The following is a 17,850-nucleotide window of genomic DNA, read 5'->3' as shown; positions in this document are numbered from 1 at the left end:
GACCCCCATCTCGCCCTTCCTGCATTGATAGGTGACCCCCATCTCCCCTCCTGCAAGTGATAGGTGACCCCCATCTCCCCTCCTGCAGTGATAGTGACCCCCATCTCCCCTCCTGCAGTGATAGGTGACCCCATCTCCCTCCTGCAGTGATAGGTGACCCCCATCTCCCCTCCTGCAGTGATAGGTGACCCCCATCTCCCCTCCTGCAGTGATAGGTGACCCCCATCTCCCCTCCTGCAGTGATAGGTGACCCCCATCTCCCCTCCTGCAGTGATAGGTGACCCCCATCTCCCCTCCTGCAGTGATAGGTGACCCCCATCTCCCCTCCTGCAGTGATAGGTGACCCCCATCTCCCTCCTGCAGTGATAGGTGACCCCCATCTCCCCTCCTGCAGTGATAGGTGACCCCCATCTCCCTCCTGCAGTGATAGGTGACCCCCATCTCCCTCCTGCAGTGATAGGTGACCCCCATCTCCTCCTGCAGTGATAGGTGACTCCCATCTCCCTCCTGCAGTGATAGGTGACCCCCATCTCCCCTCCTGCAGTGATAGGTGACCCCCATCTCCCCTCCTGCAGTGATAGGTGACCCCCATCTCCCCTCCTGCAGTGATAGGTGACCCCCATCTCCCTCCTGCAGTGATAGGTGACCCCCCATCTCCCCTCCTGCAGTGATAGGTGACTCCCATCTCCCCTCCTGCAGTGATAGGTGACCCCCATCTCCCCTCCTGCAGTGATAGGTGACCCCCATCTCCCTCCTCCAGTATAGGTGACCCCATCTCCCTCCTGCAGTGATAGGTGATCACCATCTCCCCTCCTGCAGTGATAGGTGACCCCCATCTCCCCCTCCTGCAGTGATAGGTGACCCCCATCTCCCCTCCTGCAGTAATAGGTGACCCCCATCTCCCTCCTGCAGTGATAGGTGACCCCCATCTCCCCTCCTGCAGTGATAGGTGACCCCCCATCTCCCCTCCTGCAGTAATAGGTGACCCCCATCTCCCTCCTGCAGTGATAGGTGACCCCCATCTCCCTCCTGCAGTGATAGGTGACCCCCATCTCCCTCCTGCAGTGATAGGGACCCCCATCTCCCTCCTGCAGTGATAGGTGACTTCCATCTCCCTCCTGCAGTGATAGGAGACCCCCATCTCCCCCTCGTGCAGTGATGGGCGACCCCCATCTCCCCCTCGTGCAGTGATGGGCGACCCCCATCTCCCCCTCGTGCAGTGATAGGTGGAATGGGTCGGTACATTTCCCCCCCCCCCTCCAATGGGCGTCGCTAATGCTTCACAGAATACTCCCAAAAACTACACAACTTCTCTCCCGACCAAATGCCGCCCCCCTCCCCTCCCCTCCAGAGAAAACTAAACCCCCCACATGTAACTCCCGACCGCACACAGCAGGCGGCTACTATCCCCGGGCCCCCCACACTATCCCGCTACTATCCCCGGGCCCCCCACACTATCCTGCTACTATCCCCGGGCCCCCCACACTATCCTGCTACTATCCCCGGGCCCCCCACACTATCCTGCTACTATCCCCGGGCCCCCCACACTATCCCGCTACTATCCCCGGGCCCCCCACACTATCCCGCTACTATCCCCGGGCCCCCCACACTATCCCGCTACTATCCCCGGGCCCCCCACACTATCCCGCTACTATCCCCGGCCCCCCACACTATCCCTGCCCCCCACACTATCCCGCTACTATCCCTGCCCCCCACACTATCCCGCTACTATCCCCGGGCCCCCCACACTATCCCGCTACTATCCCCGGGCCCCCCACACTATCCCGCTACTATCCCCGGGCCCCCCACACTATCCCGCTACTATCCCCGGGCCCCCCACACTATCGCGCTACTATCCCCGGGCCCCCCACACTATCCCGCTACTATCCCCGGCCCCCCGCTACTATCCCCTGCCCCCCACACTATCCCCTGCCCCCCACACTATCCCGCTACTATCCCCGGGCCCCCCGCTACTATCCCGCTACTATCCCCGCCTGATATCAGCAACCCCAACTAAACTCGCTAAAAAGGAAATTCAAATTAGAAAGGCAAAAAATAACTTGGTATAAACCCGGCCCAATATACGCCCCCCCCCCCCCCCCCCCCTGCAGAGGGGCTGTTGCTGATATTAAAGGGTCTGAGCAGTTTTGCCTCATGGGGGTGTTGTATGCATCTTCCTGGGAGGGGGGTTCTATATCTTTAGGCTGTGGGGGTCTTAAAGGGGTTTTCCCACTAAAGAAAACTCTCTCACATTTAACCCCTTCAGGACTCTGCCTCTTTTGGCCTTTAGGGCGCGGCCCAGTGTCACTATAAGTGCTTGTAGCTCTGGACGCTGTGACACATCCGGGGGAGTTAGAGATTGTTTTCTCGTGACACGTTGTACTTCAAGTTAGTTTATTTGGATGAAATCTTTTGTGTTTAGTTAGGGTTTGTAATTTAAAAAACTAAATTTGGCAAAAATTTGGAAGAATTCTTTATTTTCCGCGTTGTAAATTCACTCGTTTTGCTGCAGATGTGACAGCCCCCGGATAACTTCATCACTTACATTTCCCAGATCTCTGCTTTATGGTGGAAGGTTTTCTAAGATTCCACAGATTTTACCAGAATGTTATGAGGCCCAGAATTTGGGGCCATTTTTCACATTTTTGGGAAAATCACCAAAACTCGTATTTAGATGGAGCTGCTGTGAGAGGCCGAAGTAATAGCGAGAGCCGTACAGGACCCCATTATGGAAACTCCACCCCTCAACGTATGAAAAAGCGCAGACTTTAGGTGTCTTATAGGGGTGAAAACAAAATGGAGGTGTGGTCTACAAATTGTAACATTTTTGGACAATAATTTCATTTTGGGTGGAAAATTAAACATTTGTAATGGATTAAATGAAAAAAGGCTCCACAGATGGTGATCCCCAATCTCTCCCGAGTGCAGACCCCCCCATATGTGGTGGTGCCTGCTGTACGGGGGGCGCACGGCCGGGCATAGAATGGGAGGAGCATATAACAGGGGGAGGAGCATAGAATGGGAGGAGCATATAACAGGGGGAGGAGCATAGAATGGGAGGAGCATATAACAGGGGGAGGAGCATAGGAGGGAGGAGCATATAACAGGGGGAGGAGCATATAACAGGGGGAGGAGCATAGAAGGAAGGAGGCGCATATAACAGGGGGAGGAGCATAGAAGGAAGGAGGCGCATATAACAGGGGGAGGAGCATAGAAGGAAGGAGGCGCATATAACAGGGGGAGGAGCATAGAAGGAAGGAGGCGCATATAACAGGGGGAGGAGCATAGAAGGAAGGAGGCGCATATAACGGGGGAGGAGCATAGAAGGAAGGAGGCGCATATAACAGGGGGAGGAGCATAGAAGGAAGGAGGCGCATATAACAGGGGGAGGAGCATAGAAGGAAGGAGGCGCATATAACAGGGGGAGGAGCATAGAAGGAAGGAGGCGCATATAACAGGGGGAGGAGCATAGAAGGAAGGAGGCGCATATAACAGGGGGAGGAGCATAGAAGGAAGGAGGCGCATATAACAGGGGGAGGAGCATAGAAGGAAGGAGGCGCATATAACAGGGGGAGGAGCGTGGAAGGAAGGAGGCGCATATAACAGGGGGAGGAGCATAGAAGGAAGGAGGCGCATATAACAGGGGGAGGAGCATAGAAGGAAGGAGGCGCATATAACAGGGGGAGGAGCGTGGAAGGAGGGAGGCGCATATAACAGGGGGAGGAGCGTGGAAGGAGGGAGGCGCATATAACAGGGGGAGGAGCGTGGAAGGAGGCAGGCGCATATAACAGGGGGAGGAGCATGGAAGGAAGGAGGCGCATATAACAGGGGGAGGAGCATCGAAGGAACGAGGTGCATATAGAAGGGGGAGGAGCCTAGGAAGGAGGCGCATATAACAGGGGGAGGAGCATGGAAGGAAGGAGGCGCATATAACAGGGGGAGGAGCATGGAAGGAAGGAGGCGCATATAACAGGGGGAGGAGCCTATAGCAGGGGGAGGAGCCTAGGAAGGAGGCGCCCTCCAGAGCAGATTTGCGATGTCACATTGTGCAGGCTTATTTCTTTTGCCACATGAGATGCACTTTTCTGGTACATAATTTTGGGGCATCTATAGCTAATTGGTGAGATTTTATTAACTCTTTGTTGGTGGAGGAAATGAAAATCATCAATTTTTAGGAACATTTTTTTGTTGTTTTTGGCCGTTTACCGTAAGAATATTATATTTTTTTTATTCTATGGGTCGCCACGATTACGAAAAGACCTCATTTATTTAGTTTTTTTTTTATTTTTTCCCATTTTTACTGAATAAAAAGTAATTTGGCAAAAATGTTGTTAATTTCCGCTTCGTCCCCCATGACGGCCCAACCTGGAGGAGGATGCCCCTTGACCTCTGCAGGGACAGGAAGAAGAGAGGTTAAATGCTCCCCCCTTGCATCCTCCCGCCAGTGTTCTTCCTGTCCCTGCCGAGGCAGGACAAGAGAGGTGCCCTCTCTCCTCCAGGGGGGGGGGGACGAAGTAAACTTACGGGTAGTCCTGGCTGGCTAAATCCCGGCGGGCTGGGGCGTTCGGTCGACCTTGTGTCCTCCCTTTCGCCGCCCTTCCAGTCCGTTCGTCCTGGCCGCCGCTCCGCGATCCGTGTGTGAGCGCGCGGCGGCCGAAAAAACTACATTTCCCGGCGTCCCCCGAGGTCCGATGACGACTTCCGGTCGCGACCGGAAGTGGCGGCTCACAGGACCGCAATGCATCCCTGGGAACGGGAGCGCGGCGCAGACGAATTCTACAGGGGGATGGGCTCCCCATTAAGGTATTTAATGTCACCTGGAGCAGGTAGTCACGCTGATCTCAGGTCTAAGATCTGTGCGTGACGCTGCGGTGCTGGTTTCCTGTGCTGTGTATTTCTGAAATTTTCCTGTGCGCTTCCACGGCTCTTATGATGGCTGACGAGGCAGACCCTACCCTCCTGCATCTCCGGTTTCTGTAAGTGGGATTCTTGTGCAGGTTTGGGTTTTTTACTGTGTGTAAAATAGTGGGTCATTTATTATCCTCCGCTTGCCCTTTCAGGAGAAAGACCATGGGTCTAAAGTGAAAGGCAAGGAGGATAAAGGGGATAAGACGAGCAGGTCTGAAAAACCTGAGAAAAGCCGGCTTAGAAAGTGTAACATGTGTGCCCACTCTATGTCCGACTCATACAAAAAGCCGATTTGCAAGTCTTGCATCGACAATTTTATGAGAGAGGAAAAGACATCATTCTTAGATGAATTAAAGGGGTTTATCGAGGAGAAAATAAGCTCTTCAGTGGCCGCTGCTACGTCCAGGCCTCCCCCGAGTAAGAAACCTAGAGTGGAGCCGGATTCTTCTATATCTGAGGGGGGGATGATTCTGAAGCTCCCTCTTGCTCATACGTAGAAGATGATGATCCTACGGATTCACAAAAAACAGAAGATTCACGTCATCTGTTTCAGTTTGAGGAACTCGATGGTCTCTTAAAAGCAATTAGACAGACCTTGGAAATCGAGGAGATTCTTCCCCCTAGATCTAAAGAGGAGGAACTATTTGGGGGACTGAAGGCAAAACGCCAGAGGGTGTTTCCCCTGAATGACACGTTAAAGGAGCTGGTTTCTGAGGAGTGGCAAGAGCCAGAAAAAAGGGTTATCGTGTCCAAAAACTTTAAAAAGAGACTTGTTTTCGAGCCCGAGGAGTCTAAAGTATGGGACACTTGTCCAAAGATGGATGTGCAAGTTACCAAAATAGTAAAGAAGACTGACCTTCCTTTTGAGGACGCGGCCCAATTAAAGGACCCTATGGACAGGAAGTCTGACTCCCTGTTGAGAAAGGCCTGGGAGACCTCCATGCTCAGTCTGAAAACTAACTTAGCTTCCACCTCAGTCGCAAGGAACTTGCTGTACTGGCTGAATGAGTTGGAATCCCACATCAAGGAGGGGACTCCGAGATCAACTATCTTGGAGAACTTTCCTTTGCTGAAATCTGCAACAGCCTTCCTCGCAGATTCTGCCGCCGAGGGAATTCGCTTCGCTTCAAAGGAGGGAGCACTTACTAACTCTACCCGACGGGCGCTGTGGCTAAAACAGTGGAACGGGGACATCAGATCCAAGGCAAAGCTGTGCAGTCTTCCCTTCTCAGGGGAGTTTGTGTTTGGCCCAGAGTTGGATGCTATACTTGAGAGAGCATCAGATAAGGAAAAGGGCTTCCCTGAGAGATCGTTACCTAAGAAGCAGCCCTTTCGGGACTTCAAAAAGGATTCCTACAAGGATAAAGGGAAAAGGGGACGCTGGAGCTACCCGAAAGGAGGTAAAGGGAGAGGGTTTCTGTTCTCCACCCCAACAGACCCTAATAGAAACAAAAAACAATGATGCCATAGTAGGGGGAAGGTTGCTAAGATTCAGAGGAGAATGGACAAAGGTCACTTCAAATCCCTGGGTCTTAGATATATTACTGCATGGTTACAACATCGAATTCCTCAGACTTCCCCCTACGAAATATATGCCACCTTCACCTTCCATGTCACTTACATCCCACAGCTTAATATGGCAAGAAGTAGCTTCTCTTTTGTCTTCTGGAGTGATTATACCTGTTCCACAGGATCAAGAGAAATCCGGTTTTTACTCTTCTCTTTTTTGGTAAAGAAACCGAATGGCACAAACCGACTAATCATCAACCTGAGAGGTCTCAACGAGTTCATCATCTACCGGAAATTCAGGATGGAGTCGGTAAGATCAGCCACACACATTATTCACCAAGATGCATTAATGTGCACTATAGACTTAAAGGATGCATATTATCACATCCCTATACACCATTTCTCACAAAGGTTTTTAAGGTTTTCTGTCTTGTCTCCAGAGGGTGCTACACTACACTTTCAATTCTGTACACTCCCCTTCGGAATATCTTCTGCACCAAGGACCTTTACAAAGGTGATGGCAGAGGTGGTGGCGTCTCTCAGACTACAGGACGTACTGATCGTCCCGTACCTAGACGACCTGCTTATTGTTGGCCAAGACAGGGGGAGCTTACTCTTCTCCAGAGATCTCACCCTAGAAACCTTAAAAAGACTGGGATGGATAGTAAACTACCAGAAGTCAGAACTTTCCCCAGCTACTGTGAGGAAATTCCTGGGTGTAAACCTGAACTCAGTTTACCAAATGTCGTTCCTTCCACAGGACAAGGGAGACCACATCAAGGATCTGATAACAAGGTTCAGGAGAAAGTCAGTGATCTCTATCAGAGAAGCTATGAAGATTCTGGGCTCCCTAACAGCCTGCATCTCCTCGGTAGCCTGGTGTCAGGCCCATTCCAGAATACTCCAGGGATGGATCTTAAGATCCTGGAACAGAAAACAGGAGGATCTGGACAGGAAAATCCCAATCCCACCTGCCGTCAAGGAGGACCTGCTATGGTGGTTGGAAGACGGAAATCTGAGGAAAGGGATCTTCTGGTCAAACAGCCCTTACATCCCAATCCAGACAGACGCGAGCCAGAGGGGCTGGGGGGCAGTGATGCCTCAGCAATTTTCCCAGGGTACCTGGACAGAGGAGGTTACAAGAAGATCCTCAAATTTCCGAGAGTTGCAAGCAGTATGGGAAGCACTCAGCGCGAATACTCCTCTTCTTGCCCACCAACACCTCCTAATTCTATCAGACAATACAACTACGGTCTCCTACATAAAAAGACAAGGAGGAACCAGGTCTCCTCTCCTGAGTACCCTAGCTCGGAAAATATTTTCGTGGGCAGAACAACACACTCTGTCAATTTCTGCCACTCATCTAAAGGGCACGGAGAATTCAAGGGCAGACTTTCTAAGCAGAAGAAAGATCCTACCAAACGAGTGGAGCCTCAAGGAGGAGATCTTCCAGGGGCTAACATCTTTGTGGGGCTATCCTCTAGTGGACTTGTTCGCAACAAGGGAGAATACCAAATGCCTGCATTATTTTTCTCTGGAAAAAGGGGAGAACAGGGAACGGCTGGACGCCTTCTCTCACTCCTGGGACATTCCACTAGTCTACGCCTTCCCCCCAATTCCCCTGATCGCCAGGGTCCTGAGGAAAATATTTCAGGAAAATACCAGAGCCATCTTCATCTGCCCGAACTGGCCGAAGAAAAGCTGGTACCCACTCTTGAAGAAGATGTCACCAGAGAATCCAGTCATTCTTCCGCCATCAGAGGACCTTCTACATCAGGGTCCAATCCATCATCCAAACCCAGGGAAATTACAGCTGTCTGCCTGGATCCTGAATCCAGCTTCTTAAGCTCTCAGGGACTCTCATCTGAAGTCATCAAGACCCTGAAGGCAAGTAGAAAACCAGTCACCTTTGCCATCTATCATAAGATATGGAAGAGGTTCTGTTCCTTCTGTAAGGACAGTCCACCTTCCCAAGCTAACCTTAATATTTTGCAGGTGCTTGAATTTCTTCAGAAGGGTTTGGAGTTGGGTTTGTCTACCAGCACCCTGAAGGTCCAGGTGTCGGCGCTTAGTGTCTTCTTCGACCAGCCTCTCATCGAGCACAGGTGGGTCAAGAGATTTATTAAAGCTGCCTCTAGGTTAAAGCCTCAGACTGTCAAAAAATCATCAGCATGGGACTTAACTCTAGTTTTGAATGCCTTAATGAAGGAACCATTTGAACCTATTGATTCCTCCAGTGTTAAAAACCTGACACTTAAGACAGTTTTCCTGATAGCCATCACTTCTGCTAGAAGGTTAGGTGAACTTCAGGCTATATCAATTAGGGAACCCTACATGAAAATTCTAGATGATAGAATTGTTTTGATGTTGGATCCAAATTTTGTTCCCAAGGTGGTTTCCGATTTTCATAGGAATCAGGAGATTATCCTGCCCTCCTTCTGTGAGAACCCTTCTTCAGCAAGAGAACGCGAATGGAGTTCTTTGGATGTAAGACGTTCTGTCCTAAAATACCTACAGATTACAGAAGCCTGGCGTATTGACTCTAACCTTTTCATCCAATTTCAGGGGAAAAATAAGGGGAGGAAGGCGTCGAAGGCGACTATTGCAAGATGGCTGAGACTGGCAATTGCCTCATGTTACGACCTACAGAAAAGCCCGATACCAGCAGGAATCCGAGCTCACTCGACCAGGGCTATGTCCACATCTTGGGCGGAAAGAAGAGGAGCGTCACTAGATCAGATTTGCAGAGCTGCAACGTGGTCTTCATCCACTACATTCTCCAAACATTATAGGCTGGACTTGCACTTGTCAAAAGACCTATCATTTGGACGCAAGGTGTTACAGGCTGTAATCCCTCCCTAAAAAAGCTTACTAATTTTGTAAGTCTCCAGGTTGGGCCGTCATGGGGGACGAAGCGGAAATTGTGAATTAGATTACTCACCGGTAATTCTATTTCCGTTAGTCCACCATGACGGCCTATATATTTTCCCTCCCAGATGGATTTATTCCTTTCTTTGTGTTGTTATTTCCAGATAATTTTCCTTTGTATGTGGAGCAAACATACTAAATAAATCTGGTTGTATCTTCCTCAGCATGGTTATTTTGTAATCACTGGCGGGAGGATGCAAGGGGGGGAGCATTTAACCTCTCTTCTTCCTGTCCCTGCAGAGGTCAAGGGGCATCCTCCTCCAGGTTGGGCCGTCATGGTGGACTAACGGAAATAGAATTACCGGTGAGTAATCTAATTCACAATTTTGGCAGCAGCGACTTTCATATGCAGAACTTTTTTATTTTTCGCCTCACAAATCTGGTTATGGGCTTATTTTTTGTGAGAAGGGTTGTTCTTTTTAGTGGTCTTGTTTTACAGTGCGTAACTTTTTTTAAAATCACTTTTTAGAACATATTGTTTATAGGGTATTAATAGAAAATTATCTTTTTTTTGGGGGGGGGGGGTTACGGGGTTCACTTTGCGGTTCTGATAATGATTGTTTTTTATGCAGATTGTTACGGACGCAGGGAGACCAAATATGCACGGTTTTTGTGTTTTTTATACTTAAGTGTTTATGGGAAAGTGCCATTTTAGGGGCTTATATTTTTATGTATTATTTATTATGTGTAGTGTTCAGTGTTTTTTCCCTTTTTTTTTACTTGTACATACTTGAACTTAAACCAGCGATGCTCTGATCGTTCGTGAGCCGGTGCCATAAGCAGGACGTTACAGCACGTCCCTGTGTGCTTAGCATGTAGCCCCGGGGACGTACTATAACCTCCTGGTGCGCCTAGGGGTTATACCCCCCAGTGATGTAACACATTTTAACCCCTTACTTTACAATGTTACTCAGTGTTATTGCTGTTTTAGCTCCTATCACTCCCTAGGCTGCTCAGTGTAAAATCCCTGGGTGTGGGCGGGGCCTCTCTTACAGACACATTATAATCCATCTAGTTCTGTGGGGTGACAATGTGAGTACATTATCCAGGTACAGGTGTATATACACTCTCATCTGGTGTCTGACATTGTACTAACACACTGACACATAGAAATAGATGAGACCGATCACAGATGCATGAGATTATACAAAGGCTGACAGACTTTTACATTGTAGCAGAGCTCACATCTCACATATATTGCATGCCTCCCCCTTCCCCCGGATCACTTATCTTCTTGTAGTTTGTAGCCTCTCTCTGCTCACATTGTCCGGGCAGGAAGTGATCAGTGAGTCTCTGAGCTCCGTGCAGGGGGCGGAGCTGGACTGCAGGGGGCGGGGCTACAGGATCAGATCAGAGACAGAAATCTCATCTGCAGGATCTCACACAGGAATCCAAGATGACTTTCCCGATCCTAAGTCAGAAGTTCCAGGGCGGCGTCCGGCGGGGGCGGTGTTACAGGGTTGTAGTTGTAGAATGTGATACTTTCTCCTGATACATAGAAGGTTCTTGTCTCCGTGGGAGGAAACCCCCCATAATTGTGTCCTCTCCGCTCCCCTCAGGTCACCACAAGGACGAGCAGTAAACCCAAGAAGGTGACGTTCAGCCTGAACAAGAACATGACAGCAGGTGAGCAGCCGTAGCATCCATGCCTAGGAGGGGACGCTGGGAGTTGTAGTCTATTACTCTAGTCCCAGGTTTCTGTCCTCTGAGATGAGCCCCCCCAGCGTGCCCTGATCACAGCTGGTACTACTACTACCACCTCCAGCGTGCCCTGATCACAGCTGGTACTACTACTACTACTACCCCCAGCATGCCCTGATCACATCTTGTACTACTACTACCCCCAGCGTGCCCTGATCACAGCTGGTACTACTACTACTACTACCCCCAGCATGCCCTGATCACAGCTTGTACTACTACTAACCCCAGCGTGCCCTGATCACAGCTTGTACTACTACTACCCCCAGCGTGCCCTGATCACAGCTGGTACTACTACTACCTCCAGCATGCCCTGATCACAGCTGGTACTACTACTACCCCCAGCATGCCCTGGTCACAGCTGGTACTACTACTACCTCCAGCATGCCCTGGTCACAGCTGGTACTACTACTACCTCCAGCGTGCCCTGATCACAGCTGGTACTACTACTACCTCCAGCGTGCCCTGATCACAGCTTGTACTACTACTACCTCCAGCATGCCCTGGTCACAGCTTGTACTACTACCACCCCCAGCGTGCCCTGATCACAGCTTGCACCACTACTACTACCCCCAGCGTGCTCTGGTCACAGCTTGCACCACTACTACTACCCCCAGCGTGCTCTGGTCACAGCTTGCACCACTACTACTACCCCCAGCGTGCTCTGGTCACAGCTTGCACCACTACTACTACCCCCAGCGTGCTCTGGTCACAGCTTGCACCACTACTACTACCCCCAGCGTGCTCTGGTCACAGCTTGCACCACTACTACTACCCCCAGCGTGCTCTGGTCACAGCTTGCACCACTACTACTACCCCCAGCGTGCTCTGGTCACAGCTTGCACCACTACTACTACCCCCAGCGTGCTCTGGTCACAGCTTGCACCACTACTACTACCCCCAGCGTGCTCTGGTCACAGCTTGCACCACTACTACTACCCCCAGCGTGCTCTGGTCACAGCTTGCACCACTACTACTACCCCCAGCGTGCTCTGGTCACAGCTTGCACCACTACTACTACCCCCAGCGTGCTCTGGTCACAGCTTGCACCACTACTACTACCCCCAGCGTGCTCTGGTCACAGCTTGCACCACTACTACTACCCCCAGCGTGCTCTGGTCACAGCTTGCACCACTACTACTACCCCCAGCGTGCTCTGGTCACAGCTTGCACCACTACTACTACCCCCAGCGTGCTCTGGTCACAGCTTGCACCACTACTACTACCCCCAGCGTGCTCTGGTCACAGCTTGCACCACTACTACTACCCCCAGCGTGCTCTGGTCACAGCTTGCACCACTACTACTACCCCCAGCGTGCTCTGGTCACAGCTTGCACCACTACTACTACCCCCAGCGTGCTCTGGTCACAGCTTGCACCACTACTACTACCCCCAGCGTGCCCTGGTCACAGCTTGCACCACTACTACTACCCCCAGCGTGCCCTGGTCACAGCTTGCACCACTACTACTACCCCCAGCGTGCCCTGGTCACAGCTTGCACCACTACTACTACCCCCAGCGTGCCCGGGTCACAGCTTGCACCACTACTACTACCCCCAGCGTGCCCTGGTCACAGCTTGTACTACTACTACTACTACTACTACCCCCAGCGTGCCCTGGTCACAGCTTGCACCACTACTACTACTACTACCCCCAGCGTGCCCTGGTCACAGCTTGCACCACTACTACTACTACTACCCCCAGCGTGCCCTGGTCACAGCTTGCACCACTACTACTACTACTACTACCCCCAGCGTGCCCTGGTCACAGCTTGCACCACTACTACTACTACTACCCCCAGCGTGCCCTGGTCACAGCTTGCACCACTACTACTACTACTACCCCCAGCGTGCCCTGGTCACAGCTTGCACCACTACTACTACTACTACCCCCAGCGTGCCCTGGTCACAGCTTGCACCACTACTACTACTACCCCCAGCGTGCCCTGGTCACAGCTTGCACCACTACTACTACTACCCCCAGCGTGCTCTGACCCTTGAACTATTCTCCTCCTTTGTCTTGCAGAGTTCCGGCGCACGGATCGCAGCCTCCTGGTCAGTCCTTCCGGATCTTCCCGCGTTCCATTCAATCCCTCCCAGCGGCCCCCGCACAGTGTTCTGAAGACCCCCACTCCGCCCCGCAACGGGACCCCCCGGGCCAGAGCAGCCGACTTCTTCTGAGTCTGGAGCCCACAATGAACTTGTTTATAGCCGCCCATGTCTCCCCAAATAAATATTTTTACTGTACAAGGAGCGGCCACTGAGTCACTGCCCCCCGAAGATCTGGGGGACCCCCACAAGCAGAGGTCACCTATATAACTCAATGGCACTGTCCTCACACTGCTGTGCTCTGTGCTCTCTGCAGTCAGTATTATGTATTGCCCCTGGAGAGATGTGTAATCAGACCTCACACTGCTGTGCTCTGTGCTCTCTGCAGCCAGTGTTATGTATTGTCCCTGGAGAGATGTGTAATCAGACCTCACACTGCTGTGCTCTGTGCTCTCTGCAGTCAGTGTTATGTATTGTCCCTGGAGAGATGTGTAATCAGACCTCACACTGCTGTGCTCTGTGCTCTCTGAAGCCAGTGCTATGTATTGTCCCTGGAGAGATGTGTAATCAGACCTCACACTGCTGTGCTCTGTGCTCTCTGCAGCCAGTGTTATGTATTGTCCCTGGAGAGATGTGTAATCAGACCTCACACTGCTGTGCTCTGTGCTCTCTGCAGCCAGTGTTATGTATTGTCCCTGGAGAGATGTGTAATCATTCCTCACACTGCTGTGCTCTGTGCTCTCTGCAGCCAGTGTTATGTATTATACCTGGAGAGATGTGTAATCAGACCTCACACTGCTGTGCTCTGTGCTCTCTGCAGCCAGTGTTATGTATTGTCCCTGGAGAGATGTGTAATCAGACCTCACACTGCTGTGCTCTGTGCTCTCTGCAGCCAGTGTTATGTAATGTCCCTGGAGAGATGTGTAATCAGACCTCACACTGCTGTGCTCTGTGCTCTGTGCAGCCAGTGTTATGTATTGTCCCTGGAGAGATGTGTAATCAGACCTCACACTGCTGTGCTCTGTGCTCTCTGCAGCCAGTGATATGTATTGTCCCTGGAGAGATGTGTAATCAGACCTCACACTGCTGTGCTCTGTGCTCTCTGCAGCCAGTGTTATGTATTGTCCCTGGAGAGATGTGTAGTCAGACCTCACACTGCTGTGCTCTGTGCTCTCTGCAGCCAGTGTTATGTATTGTCCCTGGAGAGATGTGTAATCAGACCTCACACTGCTGTGCTCTGTGCTCTCTGCAGCCAGTGTTATGTATTGTCCCTGGAGAGATGTGTAATCAGACCTCACACTGCTGTGCTCTGTGCTCTCTGCAGCCAGTGTTATGTATTGTCCCTGGAGAGATGTGTAATCAGACCTCACACTGCTGTGCTCTCTGCAGCCAGTGCTGTGTATTGTCCCTGGAGAGATGTGTAATCAGACCTCACACTGCTGTGCTCTGTGCTCTCTGCAGCCAGTGTTATGTATTGTCCCTGGAGAGATGTGTAATCAGACCTCACACTGCTGTGCTCTGTGCTCTCTGCAGCCAGTGTTATGTATTGTCCCTGGAGAGATGTGTAATCATCCCTCACACTGCTGTGCTCTGTGCTCTCTGCAGCCAGTGTTATGTATTGTCCCTGGAGAGATGTGTAATCAGACCTCACACTGCTGTGCTCTGTGCTCTCTGCAGCCAGTGTTATGTAGTGTCCCTGGAGAGATGTGTAATCATCCTTCACACTGCTGTGCTCTGTGCTCCCTGCAGCCAGTGTTATGTATTGTCCCTGGAGAGAGATGTAGTCTGATTGTATCTGTTAGTAGCAGCAGGACTGTGACCAGGGATTTGTCTTCGGGGGCAGTTATTGGACTTTGCTCCTTGATCTCCGTCTTAAACTGCTGCACAACCTCTTTCCTACGTCCTGCTGCTGCTATCAAAATACACAAAGGACTCTCAATACCCAACATGTACTGCAAAGAGCACAGCAGTGTGAGAACTCAGAGGTAAGGTTATAATATATACCACTGGCCGTACAGAGCCCGGCAGGGAGAGGAGAGGGCCCGGCACTGGCCGCACGATCTCCGTGAAGGGAGAGGAGAGGGCCCGGCACTGGCCGCACAGCCCGGCGGGGAGAGGAGAGGGCCCGGCACTGGCCGCACGATCTCCGTGAAGGGAGAGGAGAGGGCCCGGCACTGGCCGCACAGCCCGGCGGGGAGAGGAGAGGGCCCGGCACTGGCCGCACAGAGCCCGGCAGGGAGAGGAGAGGGCCCGGCACTGGCCGCACAGAGCCCGGCAGGGAGAGGAGAGGGCCCGGCACTGGCCGCACAGAGCCCGGCAGGGAGAGGAGAGGAGAGGGCCCGGCACTGGCCGCACAGAGCCCGGCAGGGAGAGGAGAGGAGAGAGCCCGGCACTGGCCGCACAGAGCCCGGCAGGAAGAGGAGAGGAGAGGGCCCGGCACTGGCCGCACAGAGCCCGGCGGGGAGAGGAGAGGGCCCGGCACTGGCCGCACAGAGCCCAGCGGGGAGAGGAGAGGGCCCGGCACTGGCCGCACAGAGCCCAGCAGGGAGAGGAGAGGGCCCGGCACTGGCCGCACGATCTCCGTGAAGGGAGAGGAGAGGGCCCGGCACTGGCCGCACGATCTCCGTGAAGGCAGAGGAGAGGGCCCGGCACTGGCCGCACAGAGCCCGGCAGGGAGAGGAGAGGGCCCGGCACTGGCCGCACAGAGCCCATCAGGGAGAGGAGAGGGCCCGGCACTGGCCGCACGATCTCCGTGATGGGAGAGGAGAGGGCCCGGCACTGGCCGCGCAGAGCCCAGCAGGGAGAGGAGAGGGCCCGGCACTGGCCGCACGATCTCCGTGAAGGGAGAGGAGAGGGCCCGGCACTGGCCGCACAGAGCCCAGCAGGGAGAGGAGAGGACCCGGCACTGGCCGCACAGAGCCCGGCAGGGAGAGGAGAGGGCCCGGCACTGGCCGCACAGAGCCCAGCAGGGAGAGGAGAGGACCCGGCACTGGCCGCACAGAGCCCAGCAGGGAGAGGAGAGGACCCGGCACTGGCCGCACAGAGCCCGGCAGGGAGAGGAGAGGGCCCGGCACTGGCCGTACGATCTCCGTGAAGGGAGAGGAGAGGGCCCGGCACTGGCCGCACAGAGCCCAGCAGGGAGAGGAGAGGGCCCGGCACTGGCCGCACAGAGCCCAGCAGGGAGAGGAGAGGGCCCGGCACTGGCCGCACGATCTCCGTGAAGGGAGAGGAGAGGGCCCGGCACTGGCCGCACGATCTCCGTGAATGGAGAGGAGAGGGCCCGGCACTGGCCGCACGATCTCCGTGAAGGGAGAGGAGAGGGCCCGGCACTGGCCGCACAGAGCCCAGTAGGGAGAGGAGAGGGCCCGGCACTGGCCGCACAGAGCCCGGCAGGGAGAGGAGAGGACCCGGCACTGGCCGCACAGAGCCCGGCAGGGAGAGGAGAGGGCCCGGCACTGGCCGCACAGAGCCCAGCAGGGAGAGGAGAGGGCCCGGCACTGGCCGCACAGAGCCCAGCGGGGAGAGGAGAGGGCCCGGCACTGGCCGCACAGAGCCCAGCGGGGAGAGGAGAGGGCCCGGCACTGGCCACACAGAGCCCAGCAGGGAGAGGAGAGGGCCCGGCACTGGCCGCACGATCTCCGTGAAGGGAGAGGAGAGGGCCCGGTGCTCTGTGCTCCCTGCAGCCAGTGTTATGTATTGTCCCTGGAGAGAGATGTAGTCTGATTGTATCTGTTAGTAGCAGCAGGACTGTGACCAGGGATTTGTCTTCGGGGGCAGTTATTGGACTTTGCTCCTTGATCTCCATCTTAAACTGCTGCACAACCTCTTTCCTACGTCCTGCTGCTGCTATCAAAATACACAAAGGACTCTCAATACCCAACATGTACTGCAAAGAGCACAGCAGTGTGAGAACTCAGAGGTAAGGTTATAATATATACCACTGGCCGTACAGAGCCCGGCAGGGAGAGGAGAGGGCCCGGCACTGGCCGCACGATCTCCGTGAAGGGAGAGGAGAGGGCCCGGCACTGGCCGCACAGCCCGGCGGGGAGAGGAGAGGGCCCGGCACTGGCCGCACAGAGCCCAGCGGGGAGAGGAGAGGGCCCGGCACTGGCCGCGCGGAGCCCGGCAGGGAGAGGAGAGGGCCCGGCACTGGCCGCGCGGAGCCCGGCAGGGAGAGGAGAGGGCCCGGCACTGGCCGCACAGAGCCCAGCAGGGAGAGGAGAGGGCCCGGCGCTGGCCGCACAGAGCCCAGCGGGGAGAGGAGAGGGCCCGGCACTGGCCGCACGATCTCCGTGAAGGGAGAGGAGAGGGCCCGGCACTGGCCGTACAGCCCGGCGGGGAGAGGAGAGGGCCCGGCACTGGCCGCACAGAGCCCAGCGGGGAGAGGAGAGGGCCCGGCACTGGCCGCGCGGAGCCCGGCAGGGAGAGGAGAGGGCCCGGCACTGGCCGCGCGGAGCCCGGCAGGGAGAGGAGAGGGCCCGGCACTGGCCGCACAGAGCCCAGCAGGGAGAGGAGAGGGCCCGGCGCTGGCCGCACAGAGCCCAGCGGGGAGAGGAGAGGGCCCGGCGCTGGCCGCACAGAGCCCAGCGGGGAGAGGAGAGGGCCCGGCACTGGCCGCACGATCTCCGTGAAGGGAGAGGAGAGGGCCCGGCACTGGCCGCACAGAGCCCAGCGGGGAGAAGAGAGGGCCCGGCACTGGCCGCACAGAGCCCAGCGGGGAGAAGAGAGGGCCCGGCACTGGCCGCACAGAGCCCGCCAG

The 17,850-nt window shown here is 54.3% G+C and overlaps 1 protein-coding gene and 1 long non-coding RNA gene across 2 annotated transcripts; both read left to right on the top strand.

Annotated features, from left to right (window-relative positions):
* Positions 1-6,928: 6,928 nt before the first annotated feature.
* Positions 6,929-9,622, top strand: LOC140112331 (uncharacterized). Its single transcript, XM_072132454.1, has 2 exons — positions 6,929-8,904; positions 8,983-9,622. Exons 1-2 carry the CDS (start codon positions 7,075-7,077, stop codon positions 9,277-9,279), a joined length of 2,127 nt encoding a protein of 708 aa, XP_071988555.1. The 5' UTR covers positions 6,929-7,074; the 3' UTR covers positions 9,280-9,622.
* A 354-nt stretch (positions 9,623-9,976) lies between these two features.
* On the top strand, positions 9,977-13,292 carry LOC140112332 (uncharacterized). Its single transcript, XR_011852613.1, has 2 exons — positions 9,977-10,971; positions 13,069-13,292. It is a non-coding gene; the product is annotated as an uncharacterized lncRNA (long non-coding RNA).
* The last annotated feature ends 4,558 nt before the right edge of the window (positions 13,293-17,850 follow it).

The sequence above is a fragment of the Engystomops pustulosus genome, unplaced genomic scaffold (genome assembly GCF_040894005.1).
Source record: "Engystomops pustulosus unplaced genomic scaffold, aEngPut4.maternal MAT_SCAFFOLD_700, whole genome shotgun sequence".
Lineage (NCBI taxonomy): Eukaryota > Metazoa > Chordata > Amphibia > Anura > Leptodactylidae > Engystomops > Engystomops pustulosus.
This window is presented reverse-complemented; position numbering and strand designations above follow the sequence as displayed.

What these genes read in the sequence shown, in the direction of transcription:
- LOC140112331 (XM_072132454.1), top strand. Translation starts at nt 7,075, where the DNA reads ATGGATAGTAAACTACCAGAAGTCAGAACTTTCCCCAGCTACTGTGAG. An exon ending in GCGAATGGAGTTCTTTGGAT is followed by an intron (nt 8,905 to 8,982) that starts GTAAGACGTTCT and finishes ATCCAATTTCAG; the next exon opens with GGGAAAAATAAGGGGAGGAA.